Source organism: Pleurodeles waltl, chromosome 1_2 (genome assembly GCF_031143425.1).
Source record: "Pleurodeles waltl isolate 20211129_DDA chromosome 1_2, aPleWal1.hap1.20221129, whole genome shotgun sequence".
In the NCBI taxonomy this organism is placed as follows: Eukaryota; Metazoa; Chordata; class Amphibia; order Caudata; family Salamandridae; genus Pleurodeles; species Pleurodeles waltl.
In genome coordinates, this window is record NC_090437.1 from 987975215 (window position 1) to 987994609 (window position 19395).

General features: G+C 46.0%; 1 protein-coding gene across 4 annotated transcripts in view; it reads left to right on the forward strand.

Moving 5' to 3' along the window:
* The window catches only part of CORIN (corin, serine peptidase), a 1512429-nt gene that overhangs the window by 523523 nt on the left and 969511 nt on the right, over positions 1 to 19395 (forward strand). For all 4 annotated transcript variants that reach the window (XM_069201641.1, XM_069201646.1, XM_069201651.1 and 1 more), the window contains exon 4: positions 19078 to 19288. In XM_069201641.1, the coding sequence (XP_069057742.1) occupies positions 19078 to 19288 (211 nt within the window). The remainder of the gene's footprint in view (positions 1 to 19077; positions 19289 to 19395) is intronic.

Genomic DNA, 19395 nt, shown 5'->3' on the forward strand with positions numbered 1-19395 from the left:
TGGAACAGCCTCCCCATGCACCTCTGGGCCATCACCTCACTTCTGGAATTTCAAATGGCCCTTAAGACTTGGGTGTTTGAATAAGTCTCCGGACCTGCAAATGCCTGGATACCCTATCGGGTGATTAGCCTCAATTTATAAATCCTGATTGATTGATTGATTGATTCCCTCATTTGCATGGGGCCACGCCCATATGCAAATGAGGGAACACCCTTAAGTGATAATGCTGGCGATATGTGTGCCAGCAGTATCTGTTTATAGAAGGGGCCATACATGCGTTTGCAGCCCTTTTTGTAACACCAATGTTGCCTAGGGGTGTGCAAAGCACGTGCAAATGCCCGTTGAGCCCCTGGAGCACTTCTATAATATGGCTCCAGGTATTGTACACTTTTGCACTCTTCCTTCAAATTCATCTCCAGACATCCTTCTGTCAACCTCCCTCTCCTTTCATCTGCTCAATTTCACCTTGATCAAGTTTTTTTTATTCCATGTAAAATAAGAATGATTTCAAAATGTAAATTTAAATTACATTTCTAAACGTTTGCTTTGAATACATTTGCTTATATCACCAATGGAGTTTATTTTTTGCCCCTTCTAACCTGTCCATCTCCATGCCTACACAGAACAAAATAAATGTGACACACATATAAATGCACAAAGGTCCCACAACGAAACAGACATTGTCATTCTACACTTATTCATTATTTTCTAAACAGTAATTCATTTTTTTCTAGATGGTTTCACAGTCTTAAAATGCACTCACATCTATGGAGAGATTTACATGATAGCTGAGTAAGTTAAATTGTTTATTCAAGTTGCCAGCATAGGCTTTTGTCTATTTTTTCATGGGCGTAATACTGTTTTCTTGGCAACGTCTAAAATTAACAAAACATCAAGTTACATAATAACACATCTAAGCCATTGGAATTGAGGGACTGGCTTTGGAGTGGTTAGCCTCATTTTTGAAGGACAGAAGGCAAGAAGTATGGGTTACCCCATATTCTTCTGCAACATTTGAGTCAACAGTGGGTGTGCCGCAGGGATCAGCCATTAGCCCTACCATGATTAATGCATATCTTACTCATGTAGCACAGCTGGTTGGGGCCTTCAGATCCAATGTAGTTACTTATGCAGATGACACTCCGCTGTTGTTCACATGTGGGAAGGGCGAGGAGATTGTGGGAAAGTCCATTAAAGCTTTCTTCTCTTCCGTCTTTCACTGGATGACGGTACACCAGTTAAAATGCAACTCAGATAAGATCGAAATTCTATTTTGTGGCCCCACTTCCAGGCCTCCATAGGGAAATAGTAAAGAACTTCGGCATTAAAATTTACAAGGTTCTTTCTTTTCATCCACATGTTATTTCAGTGATCGGTACTTGCCATCAATCAATCAAATATTTATAAAGCGCGATAAATCTGAGGGTCTTGAGGGGCTGGAGCTGTATGCTGCTCCATGGAGGTATAATCATTCGAACATCCAGGTCTTTAGTTCTCTTCTGAATCGCTCGAGTGATGGTGCATTCTTGAGGTGCAGGAGGAGGTTGTTCCAGGTCTTGGCTGGCAGGCGCTAGAAGTAGCATCCTCCACTGTTGGCTCGACGGATCCCTGGGGTGCCTGCAAGAGAGAGGGAAGCTGATCGGAGGTGTTTGATCAGTTGGTGGAAGGTCAGGTGTTTGTTGATGCATGCTGTTCCTTCTTTGTGCAGGGCCTTGTAGGCATGGGTCTGCTTCTTGAACTGGCATCTCTTCTGAATCAGGAGCCAGTGTAGTTTTTTGAGATGGGGTGTGATGTGGGTCCTTCTGGGGAGGTCGAGTACTAGCCTTGCCACTGAGTTCTGTATTGTCTGGAGTCTTTTCATGAGGTGTGCTGGGATTCCTATGTAGAGCATGTTTCCACAGTCCAGTCTGCTGGTGATGAGAACCTGTGTGACAGTCCTTCTGGTGTCTGCTGGGAGTCATCTGAAGATCCTTCGGAGCATGCAAAGGGTGTGGAAGCAGGCAGATGAGAGTGTGTCAACCTGTTTCTAGCTTGCTATCCAGGATGATGCTGAGGTTGCGGGTGTGTTCTGTTGGGTTGTGGGATGTAAAGCTCTGCAGGTCACCATGTGTCAGTCCATGGCAAAGTGTTGTTCCCAAAAATGAGGACCGTTTTTTCAGTTTTGAGTTTGAGACTGTTGTCCTTCATCCAGTCCTCTATGTTCATCTGTGGAAGTCTGCTTTTGTGGTGGAGCAATCTTCGGAGAGATAGAGGATGAGCTATGTGTTGTTGGCAGAGGATGCTGAGTCCATGTGATCTGATGATGATGGCCTATGGGGTCATGTAAGTGTTGCAGACGGTCAGGCTGAGGGACGATCCTTGGGGGACTACACAGATAATCTTCTTGGGCTCTGAGGTGAACGGTGGGAGACTGATCCTTTGGGTTCTGCCGGTAAGGAATGAGACGATCCATTTGAGGGTGTTTCCTTATTTCCGATGTGGTGGAGTCTATTGATCGTGATGTGGTGGGAGATGGTGTCAAAAGCAGTGGACCAGTCCAGGAGAATGAGGGCTGCTGTTTCACCACGGTCCAAGAGGTCTCTGATGTCATCTGTAGCTTCAATCAGGGCTGTCTTAGTGCTGTGGTTTGCTCAATATCCAGATTAGGAGTGGTCCAGGAGGTTGTACTCTTCTAGGTGTTGGATGAGGTGCTGGTTGATCACTTTCTCAAGGACTTTTGTGGGATAGGGGAGCAGAGAGATGGACCGGTAGTTCTACAGTTTGTGTGGGTCGACGGATGTTTTTTTCAGGAGGGGCCTCACTTCAGCATGCTTCCAAACCTCAAGAAGGCAGCAGTGATGAAGGAATTCAGGACCTTCCTGAGGTCATCTCCGATTGTCTTGTTTCTGAGGTTGAAGTCATGGTGGGGGAAAGGGTCTTTGGGTGCTCCGGAGTGTACGGACTTTGTGATGGAGATATTGTCTTGTGTGGTAAGGAGTTCCAAGTGAGTGAGAAGTTGTTTGAGTCATGTGTTTGTGCATGTGAGCTGGTTGATGCTATCTGTGGCAGAGGTTTGGTGTTCGATATCTTTGTAGTTAACCAAAATTCTCATGGAATAAGTCAGTGAGACTGTCGCACAGTTCCAGTGAGGGAGTGATGCCCTTCTCGGTGGCTGCGGGGTTGGTGAACTCTTTCCCCATGGCAAAGAATTCTTTGCTGTGGTTTGTGCTGGCTTTGATGCGGTCTGCTGGTGCGTTCTTCCTGGTTTATTTCAGGAAGCAGTGGTACTGGCATTGGGCGGTTCTGAAAGTAATGCGGTCTTCTGTTTTTTTGCTGAAGCACCAATTCCTTTCAAGTTTTCAACAGTTGCATTTGGAGGAGTGCACTTTCTCGGTGAACCAGCTTGCTCTTTTGCTTTGTTGTTTGACCTTGGCTATCTTGGCGGGGTTGATGGCATCGGCGCATTCTGTGATCCATTGGTAGAAGCGATTTGCTTTGAGTCTGGTAGGTGGGAACAGAGAGTGTTGTTCCAATGTTCTTCTGATACCATTTCCAGTTTCTTTGTATGGACTTAGGGGGTCATGGTTCTGGGGTATGAGGGTCCGGAGATGGTGACGTGTACGCTGTGGTGGTCGGACCAGGTTAGTGGTGTATATGAACCTGTCACTTGAGGTGAAGATGGGGTTGAGCATGTGTCCTGAGATATGGGTAGGGTCAGTGATGAGCTGTTTGAGGCCTCCAGGGTTTCCAGGAGGTTGGTGTAGTTGGTGTCACTTGGGTCATTGAGGTGGAAGTTGAGGTCCCCAAGGAATATGTACTGTTCAGAGTCGATTGCTTGTGAGGCAATGAGTTCCAGGATGGCATTGCAGATGCTGGGGCATGGTCCTGGTAGTCTGTAGGCAAGGGTGCCTCTGATGGTGCTTTTTTCATCTGTGTGGAGTTGGAAATTGAGGTGTTCCATTACCAGTGTTGGGTCATCAAGGGATGTCATGCAGCATATGGTGTCTCTGTAGTTGATGGCAATTCCGCCTCTGTGCTTGTTGGTGTGGTCCCGGTGTGTCATCTTGTAATCTTCGGGGATGGAGTGGCGGTTGGGTTCAGCAAGATTTTTGTGAGGAAGAGGGCGTCTGGGGTGAGGGAGGGGATTGTGTCCCAGACCTCAGTGGCGCTTTTAACTAGTCAACGTGTGTTGAGCAGGATGCACTGTCATGTGTTGTGTCATGGTGGTCTCAGTCAATGTGTCGGGTGCGTTGATTGCTTCGGTGCTGAAGGTGAGGCTGCAGTGTTGGTAGGAGAAGGTCGTCAGGTGGTGTAGGAAGGTGCCCTTATTGGCATGGTTACCCCCCACATTTTTTGCCTGATACTGATGCCAACTTTGACTGAGAGTATGCAGGGATTCTGCTAACCAGGCCCCAGCAGCAGTGTTCTTTCCCAAAATCTGTACCTTTGTTTACATAACTGACACACCCCTGGCACACAGTTAAGTCCCCTGTAAAGGGTACCCATGGTACCTAGGGCCTTGTGGTCAGGGAGGGTCCCTAAGGGCTGCAGCATGTATTATGCCACCCTGAAGGACCCCTCACCAAGCACATGCACACTGCCTTTGCAGCTTTTGTGTGCTGGTGGGAAGAAAAAGGCAAAGTCGACATGGCACCCCTCCCAGGGGGCCATGCCCACAAACCACTGCCTGTGGCATAGGTAAGGCACCCCTCTAGCAGGCCTTACAGCCCGAAGGCAGGGTGCACTATACCACAGGTGAGGGCATAGCCGCATGAGCAATATGCCTCTTCAGTGTCTAAGTCTAAGTCTATTTTTAGACATTGTAAGGGCAGTGTAGCCATATTGAGTATATGGTCTGGGAGTTTGTCATTACGAACTCCACAGCTCCATAATGACTTCACTGAATACTGGGAAAGTTTGGTATAAAACTTCTCAGAATAATAAACCCTCACTGATGCCAGTGTGGGATTTAATAAAAAATGCACCCAGAGGGCATCTTAGAGATCAGGGTCAGTAGCCAATGACTACTGCCTTCTGATCCCTATAACGCCCCTAAATCCAGGATTTAAGGGCTCACCTGAACCCAGTTTGACATATTCCTGACGACCTCACAAGAAGAAAGAAGAAGGACTGCTTAGCTGAAACCCCAGCAGAGAAGATGGAAGACGAAAACTGATTTGGTCTCAGCCCTACTGGCCTGTCTCCAGCTTCAAAAGCCCTGCAAAAGAAAGCAAAGCATCCTGCAGGTCCAGAAACCTCTGCCAAGCCTTCAGAGGACTGTCTGCACCACAGAGGACCAAGAACTTCCATGGACAGCTGCCCTGTCCAAGAATAATCTACATCTAAGGACTCCAAAGCCTCCCCAGATCCGTGAGTCCTGACCACTCTGCACCTGACGCCCACGACCCGTGTCCATGTGGCCCAACCGACTAAAGAAGGTCCCCAGGCTATTCCAAGCAAGTGCTCGCCTTGGGTTGACCTCTTCTTTCCTCCACGACAACGCCTGCTGTGTGATTCCAGAGGACCCCCCGACGCCAACAGCACCAGAGGAACATACCCGTCGCCAAAAGGTACACTCCACCTGCAGCCCCCTGGCCCTGTGGAACCCAACCTCTGGTGCAGCCACGTTCAGTAGGTAGCCCTCCTACTTGTTCAGCCTGTGGTTTTCCGAACCGACCCCTTAGACCCAGCCTGCAGCATCTAAGTGACCCCCAGGGTCCCCTCATAGGAAAGCATTGGGAGCCCGATGCTGTGTTTGAACCCTGCACCCGGCCGTCTCTGTGCAGCTGAGGGTGTGTGTTTGGTGCTTACCTGTGGCCCCCCAGTGCTCCTCTAGACCCCCCAGGTCTGCCATCCAAAGACACGGGTACTTACCTGCAAGCATATCTGAATACAAGTGCCCCCAGCCTCCATAGGAGCCCCTGTTAAATTGGCCTCATCTTTGACCTCTGCACCCAGCCTGTCCCGTGTTGCTGGTGGTGGGTGTTTGGGGTTAACTTGAACCCCAACTTGTGGACTACCTAATCCCCAGAGACTGGAACTGTAAGTCGAGTACTTACCTCAGAACCTTACTAACTTTTCTTCCCCCCAGGAACTGTTTCTGAAAAATTGCACTGACAACTTTTAAAACAGATTTCTGCCATTTACACCAAAAAAACCTGTACACCTTGCCGATTCTTATCGAAGTAATATTGATACATATGTGGAATACTTAATTATTGATGTAGTTACTTGCAACTTGAATCTTGTGGATCTAGAAATAAATTAACAAAAGATATTTTTGCTATATAAAAACAATTGGTCTGAAGTTAAGTCATTGAGTGTGTGCTTCTTCTATTGTCTGTGTGTGTTCAACAAATGCTTTGCACTACCCTCTGATAAGCCTAACTGCTCGACCACACTACCACAAAAGAGAGCATTAGTATTATCTACTTTAGCCTCTGGGTAACCCCTGGACTCTGTGCACACTATATCTCATTTTGATACAGTATATACAGAGCCAGCTTCCTACAGGTGGCACATGGGGATGAGTGGCAGCAGTGGTTGTTGGTGTGTCCTGGGTCCATGGCTAGTAGGTCAGCATAGTGTATCTTTGTGAAGTGGAAGAGCCAGGGATCCTTGCAATGGGTGTGGTCTAGACGCGGATGGGTGCAGACGGGCTTGCCTTTGGTGCTCATTGGAACATCAGCAGCTCGCCCACTTCTGGTGTCCACTGTGCACTGGTGCCACTGCCTCCACTGAGTAGGCCCTGGGAGGAGGGAGGGGCACTGGGAGACCGAGGGCGGGGCGGGGCTAGGCAGGAGCAGTAATGGGGAAAAAAGAAAAAGATAGACAAAGAAAAGAGGCAAAAAGCAGGAGAAAGTACTGTGAAAACGGGGGAAAGGAGGGAGAAAGCAGCCGAAAAGTAGGCAAAAGAAGGAGAAAGCACTCAGGAACATGGAGGAAAAAAAGGAGAAGGTCATGAGAACGAGGCAGAAAGGAGGAGAAAGCACTCAGAAAAATAGAGCGAAAGAAGGGAAAGGAGGGAGAAAGCATGGAAAATGAGCCAGAAAGCAAGGGAACGCACTCAGAAAAACAAGGGGAGAGCAGGAGAAGGTAGTGAGAACGAAGCAGAAAGCAGGAGAAAGCACTCAGAAAAACAGGGGGAGAGGAGGCGAAGGTAGTGAAACGAGGCAGCAAACAGGGGAGAGCGATGCATAGCAGGGAAGAGCTGGCCTGGGACCTACTCTATGCGCTTCTGCTAACATTAAAAAAAATCTTATACTTTCTCTCCTTGTCTGCGAGAAAGGCAGTCATCCAAGCTTTTATCAAATCAAGGCTGGACTATGGTAATGCCCTATACTTAGTACTACCATACTATATGCTCAATAAACTGCAAGTGGTCAAAAACACAGCAGCCTGCATCCTGCTTAACTTGCCCCCTAGAACGCATGTGTGTTTGCACCTGCAGGCCCTACCATTGCTCTTGCTAAAGAAGAGAGTTCTCTTCAAAACGCTAGTCCTAGCCCACAAAGCACTGAAACCATTTGGGTGCTGGCTATCTGAGGGACAGAGTCAGTTTCTATATCTCTTTCAGAAACTTGCGATCAGTCCATTGCTTCCTTGCAGGGATCCCAAGATCCGGCACAGTAGAATATCTTACCTGGTTCTGGAGACCTCGAATAAACTTCTACTGGAGTTGTGCTCAATAGCTACTACTTCCCCGTTTCAGAAAAAGCTGAAGACATGGCTCTTTAAACAGGTCTCGCCTAGGAGTGCTTTTCTGCAGTTCTCACTGAAAATGTAGTGCTGGAACACTTCAGGGAATAGCCATGCACTTTAAAAGTCTCAATTCATTTAATTGTTGAGTGCATAAAGATATGAGTCCATCTCCTTAAGGCAATAATGTCAATGAAAGAGATCCCCGAAGTTCTTCATTTAGAAGATTTGAATGTGCTTAAACTTCCCTCCTAAATTCAAAAGCCTGTCACAAAACAGCATCATGGGCAAAAAGAGCAAAATCCCTACTGCAACTCAAGCAGATAGCAGTCTAGGAGATCACATCTGTATATATGCACCAGAGCACACTATTTTCTGTAGCTAAAAAATTGGTGGTTATGTCAGAGTAATGTGTAGAGATTTAGAGGACTTCACATGAGTACTAGACGTCTATTTTAAATCTGACACATGAAGACCTCCATCCTCATGCCATTCATTATGTATTTTGTTCAAATACAAACATTTCTGATGAGATTTCAATAATTTAGAGAACAAAGAAGCAGAATTAATCATTCTTCTAAACACAAGAAGGCACAAATTAAGTCCTTCTCAAGATTAACATGGAGAAATATACTTTTCCTAACTTGGAGGTAACATGAATGAACCTTTATATGTTTTTCAAATAATGGAATTCTATCACAAATGTTCTATTTGTAGAGGGAGTACCTACCAGGGCTGCGCCCTAGCTCCTCTTTTTTTTCGTACCTTGCCTTTGTACTTCTAGTAGTCTTATTGCTTGACAATGAAAAAATATTAGCGCTCTCCCTTGAAAGTTCTGAACAAAGGATTTTGAGCCTAATTTAGAGTTTAGTTGACAGGGTACTTTGTTGCAAATGTTCCTTTAGAAATGGGTGGACCTTTAGTTTTCCAACTACAGAGCACTCGCTAGCTCCATCAACGGGAAGCTTCCTCCAATAGCCTGATGGAAAAGGGGCAGTCAGAGGAAGGACATTAGACAGCCCACCTTATTTTGTGTGAATGGTGTAATATATTTTTTTCCTGTCTGTCACTGCCAGCAAAAACCTTGGGGAAAGGTACAGAGACAAACACAATAATGACCCTTCCAGGGTGTGGGGGTCATTCCTTTTTTTCAGAAGAAAACTGCTGCTGGGCGGACAGTCATCTCTAAATTTGGCAGAGAGTAGTCAATCAGTGTAGCAAAAGTAATGCCCTCCGCCAGGGTCAGGGATGGTGGTCTCACCGCAGACGGGCCGGTGGTGAAGGTCACCACATTATGAGTGTGGCGGTTTGGCCTCTGCCAAACCGACACATTCTCGCTGGTACCACCAGGGCGGTAGGACAGTCGGGCCGGAGGACAGCACCTCTGGGCCGGCTGTCCACTGAAGACTGCCAGCGGTATAATGAGTCGGCTTTCCGTCAGGGTTTCCGCGGCAGTAGCACCTCCACGAAAACCCTGGAGGAAAGGCTGCCAGGGACAGGAAATTCCTTGCCTGTCGCTGGCAGATGACTCCCCCAACTCCCCCTGCAACTACAATACCCCTCACCCCCCTTCCATGTCAGCACCCCCATCCCCCTTCTATGTCAGCGGCCCCTCCCCCACACCCCTTCCATATCAGCACTACCCTCCCCTCATACACGCCCCCACACCCCCACACGCACCCCGCATACACTCATTACCAATTGCATATACACATTCACCAACACGCATGCACCGGATTTGTCATATAATCAGCCTTCTCCCTGCATTGTTTCCTTTTCTGATAAACAGTTGATATTACTCAGTTTCATTGATGTGAAAGTGGAACCTGTATTTTTTACCTCTTCCTGGCTTTTATGGCACAGCAAGGCAAGGCATGAAAGGAAACAAATCCTCTCCTATGCAGACGACACCCAACTCATCCTCTCCCTCACCCGCAACCCCACCACCGCCAAAACCAACCTACACGCCGCCCTCCATGACACAGCCAACTGGATGACCACTAACCACCTCAAGCTCAACTCCAACAAAACCGAGATCATTATCTTCGGCCCCAACAAAACCACATGGGACGACTCCTGGTGGCCCACCGCCCTAGGTCCTGCACCCTCCCCCGCAAACCACGCATGCAACCTTGGCATCATCCTGGACCCCTCCCTCTCCATGACACAGCAAATCAATGCTCTAACCTCCTCCTGCGTCCAAACACTCCGCACTCTAAAAAAATCCTTCAAATGGATTCCACCAGAAACCAGGAAGACAGTCACCCACGCACTCATCATCAGCAGACTGGACTACGGGAACGCCCTCTACTCCGGCACCACATTCAAACTCAAACACAAACTCCAGAGAATTCAGAACACAGCCGCACACCTCGTCCTTGGCCTCCCCCGCCACAAATGAATCTCACTGCACCTCAAATCCCTTCACTGGCTCCCCATAGACAAGAGAATCACTTTCAAGATCCTCATCCACGCATACAAATCCCTCCACAACACCGGCCCAACCTACCTCAATGAAAGAGTGAACTTCCACACTCCCACATGCAACCTCCGATCTGCCGACCTCGCCCTTGCCACAGTCCCCCGCATCCAATGCACCACCACAAGAGGCAGGTTCTTCTCCTACCTCGCCCCCAAAACCTAGAACTCCCTCCCCACCAACCTTCGCAAAACCAAAGACCTCCTGCTTTTCAGAAAAAACCTCAAGACATGGTTGTTCGATCAGTGACCCTCCCTGCCCCCCCCCCTTTTTCATTTTCCCCCCTGCCCCCCCCCAGCGCCTTGAGACCCTCACGGGCGAGTAGCGCGCTCTACACATTTTTTTTGATTGATTGATTGAACAAATCACTTTGTGGTGCTGCTTATTACATACAAATGATTTTCTGAAAGTTCTGGTTAATTGAATGCATCTTTAATTTGAAACATTTCTCCTCAGATCGTTCTTTTGTCCTATTTAATTTATTTACTTTAAATTGTCATCTACCCAAATAAGAATTTCAAAGATATAAATATTTCCAAACTAGCATTGCCGGGCGATGTTCTAAAAATTGTTTAAAAACAAAAAAAGGTAAGTGACCACAACATTTGCATGAATATGCCACTAAGATAATTCAGGGAATTTAGGCACTTGGGCATGACATCTGTTGTGAGTTGCAAGTGAGAGGTAACAATTCGGGCAGGACAAATCAGTCTTTCATACTTCCAGGTCATTAAACTGGGGTACATTAGCACCTGTTATTTACTAGGCTTGGAAATGGCAAACGGTGCTATTGAGCGCTCTAGCTGGATGTGTTTATTCACCCTTAAATTCACATTTATTGAAGAGAATGACATGATGTTCCGTAAACTTGCTCAGAGGCTGAAATCATATGTTCTCTTTCGTAAAAACTGATCAGACACCGTAGGGAGAGCCCCAACACCCTTACATGCACGGACACACATCTCTGATCGGCGATCACAGTCATGGGGTTCAAAGTGAGGACTGACTTCAATTTCCATCCATGGGAGTCATTTGGAAATCAGTGGTGATGCTGCAATGGAAAATGTTGGGTAACTTATCATTACAGGAAATTACTAGAAGATGCTATAGGTTAATACCATACAGATTCTTCATTGTGAATGACGGTCTGTAGCTGCCGAAGGTGATATGTGGTCATAACGCCAGTAAGAATATTACTTCTAGTTATCACTGCGTCTCAAAGACTGCCTTATAAATATGGCAGAAATGGCTGTGAGTAATGGTGATAGCAGCAGATATTTCCACCATAGATGCATGGATGTGAATTGACCAAAATGTCAGGGGTAGCAGGCGTGACATTACACACACACACACACACACACGTTTATACATACACACTCATTCACTCATACACACTGTAGAAAAGCACCCTTTTGACATGGTTAGCCCCCATATTTTGCCTGGTTTCTGATGTGGCTTTGACTGTTAGTGCACAGGGTCCCTGCTAACCAGGTCCCCAGTGCCAGACCTCTTTCCCTAAAACGGCACAGTTGTTTTGCACAATTGGCAAACTCTTTAGTTACCACTGTTAGTCCCTAGTAAATGGTACCCCTGATACCTAGGGCCTTGGGTACTAAAGAAGGTCTCTGAGGGCTGCAGCACCCTGAGGGACCCCTCACCTAACCCACACAGTGCTGCCATTGCAGACTGTGTGTGTTGGTGCAGGCTAAATTGAAAACACGACCTGTCACACACTCCTGTGTGCCAGGCCCCCTATCACTGCATGTGCCAGTTGTCAGTCACCCCTATGGGTGGGTGCATCTAGGCACATGTGAGAGCGTATATGCATGAGCAGATATGCCCCTGCTAATGTCTCTGTCAATTCTGAGACATAGTAAGTGCACAGGGAAGCCATTTTCAAAGCATGTGCTGGACACTGGTCATTACGAGTTCCCCAACCACATGGTGGCTTCTCTGAATCCTGGGATGTTTGGTATCAAATATCTCAGAATACGAAACTCTCACTGACCTCAGTGATGGATTTAATTAAAAACAAATGCAGACAGAGTACACCTTAGAGGTGCCACCTGAAAACCTACCACCTACTAATGTGCTGACTGCATATGCATTTCTGGCCACCCAAGGTGAGAGCCATTGCTCTTGAGGGCCTGAGACAAAGGCTTGCACTGGGCAGAGGTGTGGCCTACTCTCCCAGGTAGGATGGATATTCTAGGGCGGGGAGCTTCAAAAGCCTTGCCGCCTTTGTAATGTGACCCGGTCTCTCCAGATGGTGGAGATGACCAACTCCCCCTGTCCTGACTACACTTTTGGCAGCAGCATAGGCGGGAAAAATGGCTAAATTAGGAAGACTGCCCACTTCATGCCAGTCCCACCTCTAAGGTGGAAGAGCTGAAGTGGAAACTACTTTTTAAATTCCTCCATCTTGTTTGTAAGGAATTAGGCCACTAGGGTTAGGGTTATAAGAAGGGTGTAGTCACCCTTAATGTGGTCAGCCCATTGGCTACCACCTGGCACACCCTGGAATGCCCCTAAATTGAGTATTTGGTGGCACTCCTGAACCCCAGAACTCAGATTTCGACAACCTAAAAAGACCCGGACAAAGAAATGTTACACCTGCCGAAGAGGAAAGGAAGAAGCTGCTGATCTGGACCAAGCCTCTCCATCCTGCCTGCTGACCTCAAAGAATCCTACACAAGAAGCCAACTCGTCTAGCCTTCAATAAAGACTCAAGTCTCTCATGGGTACCGGACTTGCCCTGCAGCAAGAAACTCCACAGAAAAGACTCTACAACTGCTGGAGCCTCAGAAACCCGACATCAAAGGTGACCCTGGCACCCGACGTCCACGACAAGAGGTAAAGCCAACTGATGGTGCCAATGCTGCTCCCCATTTGCCCAGAGACCAAGTCCAGTGGTCTGTCCCGAGACGCCTGCAGCCTCTGCATGCAGGCCCCTCTCCCACAGGATTGTGGGGAGGGAAAATTCAATAGCTACAGCAACCACTGCACCCGTGACCCCTGACCCCAGCTGAGGTGGGTCACCGGGGCCAACGACGTCCCCCGGGTCCTACGAGCTTGAGTTCACCAGGGGTCCACACCTGCCAGACTCCCCTACGATGCCTGCAGCCTCAACACACAGGACGCCCTGCTCCCAGACGTGAAAACCCAGAGCCTAAAGACTCCACTGCATGGGCACAGGAGACGAGGACCAAACGTGCACCTACGTCCCCGAGCACCCCAAGTCTACTACCTACCTGTTTGTTGTCCCCAACTGGGTCCCAGCCAGAGCCTGAAGCCTGTTTGTCACAGGGTCAAACTCCCATAGGAAACTATTCAGCACCCAACACCTTACTGTAGCTCTGCACCCGGTCGCTCCAGTGCCGCCCGGTGTGATCTGTTGGTGTGGTTCTGATCAGTGCCCAGTACTTACCTTAACTCCCTGAGATTGGCTTTGTAAGTTGTTGTTAACCCTGTGTTTGTTAACACTATTTTTCCTTGATAGGATAACATTGAGAGAACTCTGAAAAGTGCACCGTGTCTATTTTTGACACTGCAAAGTATTTATGCTTAAAAGTCTACTTACCTGATTATGAAGTTCTTGGGTTTGAAACATATAAACAGACGAGTTATTTTTCTCATTTGGTCTTGGATTTATTCTTTGAGTATGTGTCTCATTTATTGTCTCTATAAGTACAACAAATGCTTAGAAATACCCTCTGATAAGCCGTACTGCTCACCCACACTACCACAAATAGAGCATTAGTCCTATCTATTTTTGCCTCTGCAATACCAATTGGGGAGCCACTTGACTCTCTGGACAGTGTACTTCATTTTAGTGCACTATATAAAGAGCCAGCTTCCTCTGTCTTACAGAGGCACACTCTCACTAGCAAGTATGCATACAACATACATTTAAAAGCATTCTTTACTTATCTCATCTGCCAGATAGAGTCATATTCCAGCTACTTGTATTACGTTTTTACACTAATAGTGAATTGTTAGATCTGACATCCTTAGGGTGCTCTCACTCCAGACTTTTTTGCCTTTCTCCTCCTATTTGTCAGGCCATCTTTTTGTTGGCCTTAGGGCTCTAAGCACTTCCCCCTTAAACATGATAACATTGGTATGTCCACAAATGGCATGCTTAATTTACCTGTATGTCCCTTGTAAAGTGGTATACCATGTGTCCAGGGCCTGTAAATTAAATGCTAGTAGTGGGCCTGCAGCACTGATTGTGCCACTCATATAAGTAGCTCTGCAAACATGTCTTAGGTCTGCCACTGCAGAGCTTGATTGTGCAGTCTCACTGCCACCCGACTTGGCATTTAAAACCTCTTGCCAAGCCTTCAACTCCCTTTGTCTTACAAATAAGTCACCCCTAAAGTAGGCCCTAGGTAGCCCATAGGGTAGGGTGACATGTAAGCACACTGCAGGACATATATTTTTAAGTTTTCATGCCCTGTTAAGGAAAGACTCTCAAAGTCGTTTATCATTACTGGGAGGCCTGTCCCTCTCATAGGCCAGCATTGGAAATTCCTTATATTACCTTTAAGATGTAATTCCTGATCTGAGAGGAGTAGCTGCATCATGTTTAGTACCATTGAAATGGCAATAATAAATCCTCTTTACTGGTAAAATCAGATTTATTATTACAATTTTAGAAATACCACTTTTAGAAAGTGGGAATTTCTCTGCTCACTGCCCTGTGTGCCCACAGCCTATCTCCAATACACTTCTACCCTGGGCTGTGTAACAGCTACACTTGTGCATTCCCTCCAGACACCCACAACACAGGATGCTCAACTGCATCTGCATGCATCTGCATATTGATTGGTCTTCCTGGGGAGGAGGCTGGGAAGGGCTCACACTTATACCTCAAAGGGTAGTGACCAGAGTCCCCACCAAGTGGCTGATTACCTCCAACTGAAGCCGAAGCTGACCTGAAAAGGGGGCCTGTGCACTTCACAATAACTCATCCCCCACATCAAAAGCACATTCTAGAATAAGTACTGGGTCCATAACACACTCAAATCAGTACACCTCTGGAGTAAAGACTGCTGTGTGTCAGGATTGCCACTCTGCCAGGATTGACTGCTCCCATGAGCTGCAGCCCTGCTTTGCTGTGCTGCCCCACTGCCTCCTGATCTCTGACCAGTAGCCCAAGATCCATTCTCCAAACCCAGTATGACTGAGAGAGGCTTCTGCTTTCCTTTGCTGCTTGCTACTTTCCAACCCAACTCGAGCAGCTTTTGCTGAACTTTGCTGCTCACATCTGTTAACCCTCCGGAGCGGCCCTGCTTTCCTTTGCCTCGCTACTTTCAGTTAACACCGAGTGGCTTTGCCAGACTTTGCCACTTGTACCTGTGAACCATCCGGAGTGGCACTGCTTTCCTTTGCCGCTTGCTACTTTCAGTCAATCCGAGTGGCTTTGCTCAGCTTGGCGGCACACAGCTCCCCCAAAAGGAGCACAACCAGGACAGTACCAGAGTCCATCAAAACATTGTGCACCTGTGCCAAGGTGTTCCCGGCACCATCCCTTTGATCTTAGTATTTGCTCATCAACCTTGCTTAACTTTTGAGTCTGCAAAGCAAATATATCGCTATTTCTGAATTGGATCTGTATTGTGCTGATCTTAAAATTAACCAGATAAACAAGCTTTATTTTTCTACATCTGTGTGAAGTCTTTTTCTGTGGTGTATCTCCTGAGGTTATTGTGTGTGTATTGCACAAGTACTTTACACATTGCTTTCTAAGTTAGGCCTGTCTGCTCTGTGCCAATCTACCAGAGGGTGAGCTAAGGCTAATTTATGTTGTTTCATTGACTTGCCCTGACTAGGATTGTGGTCCCTACTTGGACAGAGTGCCTACCTCTGCCAACTTGAGACCCAATTTCAAGCATGAGTCATATCATATTATTCACTATTAGTGGAATAAAAATCTGACTGAAAACCAGGAAAGTGGAGCCCCAACCGACATCCATAAGGATGAGCTGGCCCTGTGTTCTTAGCACTAATTTTGCTACATCTGAGGCCAAGGGTCCCAAAGTGTGTGCCGGCGTCTCAAGGAGCAAGTCGGGGTCACAGCTGCAACCCCCGGTGACCCCTAAGTGATATCCCTGCATAGATGGCGTGCACTTTCGAAATCAGGGTTCATAAGATGAACATATAAAAGAGCATAAATAGTCAAGAACTTTGTCTTTTTTAAGATGACTTTGACTCAACACTAGGGTGAAATTAAGATAAAATAAATGAAGGAAAGATTAGGATTAGAGCTTGTTAGAGAGCAAAGCCACATTAACTGATTAAGGGGTAATTATTAGGTTTTGGCCACCAGATAGCACAAGCTGTCTGGCTGTGAAAGCCCTATTGTGAACTCATTTGCTTGCTTCTTATCCTTTGTCTGCCTTCCTCTTCATGTATTTAGAATCCTTTTGATTGACAGACTTTTATCTTTTCACCATTCACATTTGGGGAACTACTTTTTTTCCGTTCAGCACTCAATAGGAATGCATGTATTTTTCAGCACTTTCCTCATGTGCTGCTTCCCCTCGTAAATTCCAGCCCAAACTCTGTTTTGCTCCCTCCACCCACCACTCCCAACTTGTCTGTAAATGCACAGCCACAGGGACATTTTTATGGGATATGTCTGAAGAACTGACTTTATGGATTGTTTTTGTTCTAGGTCCTGTGTTCCACATATTGCATAAGAGCACAAAGCACACACATGCTTCTGTGGTGCCAGGGAAGTGCTGCTTGCTGCACTGTCTCTGTTGGCGTCTAGGGCAGAAGGTGTTTTTGGCATGATACTTCTCCCGGAATCTCTTCCCTGGGCTACTACAGATGGCTGAATCCTGTGGAAAGAAAATTGGGCCTTGGAAAGTGTTCCTCTTTACATTTGGGCACTCCCTTAACCTTTATAAATTATGTCCTGAGTTTCCTGAGTATTTAAAAAATAAAGCATTCCATGCATAAAGATTGAAAACATTGAATTCAACATACAGATTTGAGGTACCCTAAGATATGTGTTTGCTTTTCCTCCAGTATTCTTTTATTTTGCTCTCAAGTAAATATACTTTACAACCAAACATTGAGAAAGCCACAACTCAGCACTCTCATTATACGTTTTCTATTCACTTTGCCAATGCTTGTTAGCTCTGGCTTGACAGCTCAGCTGTTGCCACAGCTTATATTATCAATAGAAGAGAGTTATAAGACGCACCGCTGAGAGCTTTGACCAAGCACAAATGTTGGTTTTCTTGCATACAGATTTTGATTGTGCAGAGGTTGTGTGCTTTGGCTAAAAAACATGTGCTCAACATAACAGGACTGAGTTGGCTTTGGTCACTATCCGTGTATCAAAGCTGTAGAATTAATCTGTTTATTGTGATAAAGGCTATAGACCTCACCTATTTACTGTAAAAATAACATGTTTATGTTTAATGGTGAATTGTCAATACACTGTGTTAAAGCTTGTACACATATTTTGTTGGTTGTAGGAAATATAAAAGATTATCATAGGAGGCAAGAGATTTGGTGCTTGTTGCATTCTTTGTCAAACCCTCAGGCAGAGGATTAACACTGAGAATCCTCGTTAGGAAGGGTTTTATATTGTTTTGGCAAATGTAATTTTAACGATGATTGTAGTTTTATGACTTGAGAGAGGGCTTTGACTCTACCCCAAGCAGCTCTTCGGTTACTCGCATGCCGCTCATTTCACCTGCAGTATCCTGGGCAGCCACTGTTTGTAACTGAGTGGCCATCTAGGAATGGTACTGTCCATAGTGTGTCATTGTTTTGCTACTGCATGTAATCTATCATGTATAGACATATCTCTTGGTTACTGTTTGCTATTATGTCTACACTGTTGAAAGAATAATTATCATGTTCAGAAACAATAAGGATTTTAACCATGGAATCAATTGATCGACTACCATTGGTTTTGTAAAATGGAACTAACATGAAGTTTATTCTTGGAATCCACTCACTAGGAATTAATCTAAGTACTATTTGTAGAGATTGTTGCCGTTGGCTCTCCATCATTGAATTGATTGTTAGGTTTGTGGCGTGGGCAGCAGCCTATGGAGGTAGGCAACCATATCCTATGACCCAATATATTGAACTCTGAGAAATGTAGGCCACTGCTACAGCTGCACCCCTTCTAAAATTCTGTTGGCTACCCTTGATCAGTACAACAGTGACACACTATACATTTTAGTATTCAAAGATGGCTGGCAAGTAAAATGTTTACCAAGTGGCCATCTTGGAATGGTATTATGCATAATGTATCATTGTTTTAACCATTCCAAAGTGGCCAACAAGTTGCTTCTAAATATAGGAGCTATAATGGAACTTAAGAAAACGCAGCACCATGTACAATACCATTGCAAGCCGCCTATCAGCTGCTATGTTAAAAGTTATTTTGTATTGCAAACATATGCCCATCATGTTTAGGTGGTGGCATTTTTTTTCTTCAATTTTTTCTATTTTTATTGTTTTAGTTTGTCTTCATTTACTTGTTGAGTTTGTGTGTCTTGTTTGTTGTTGATAGGTAAGCGGATGAATGGAAGAATAAGTCAGTGGGTGGATGAGTAACAGAGGGCATGTAAGATGACTTATTAATTGCCTAAATCAACCAGTGACTCAAAAGGCACCTTCAAACATAAGCCAGACCTATTGGCATTCTCACTTCTTGTTACAACAAGGGGTTAGCCAACATGTTTATACGTAAATAGAGCGATGGGTTTGATGAACTGCTTTTCAAATGCATACAGGATACTCTTCTTCACTGAATGGCAAAACCCTATGGCCAGACTCGTTGTGTGTGTGTGTATTTATGCAAATCAGCCTATAGTACATATCACCTTTTTTGCAGTAAATTGCAAATAGTTCACATCTCTTAATTATAATTTCTGTTCATTTTACAGGTTCCTGCATTGACATCACAAATAGCCATTGTCAAGTGCTGCCCTACAACCTCACAACTCGAGTGTCCGTCCTCTCCGTGTTGAGAAGCAGTGAGACAGAGAAGTTTCTGAAGTTCTTCAGCTATCTCCACCGCCTGAGCTGCTATCAGCACATCATGATGTTTGGCTGCAGCCTCGCTCTGCCGAAGTGCATTAATGACGGCGATGACAGGTATTTGGGAACCAAAATCAGTAGCTGCAGCCAGTTATTGCAGTGTTTCGCTATGAATACCTAATCAGAGCAAAGCACCTCTAAACTTATCATATGACCTTTGAGCT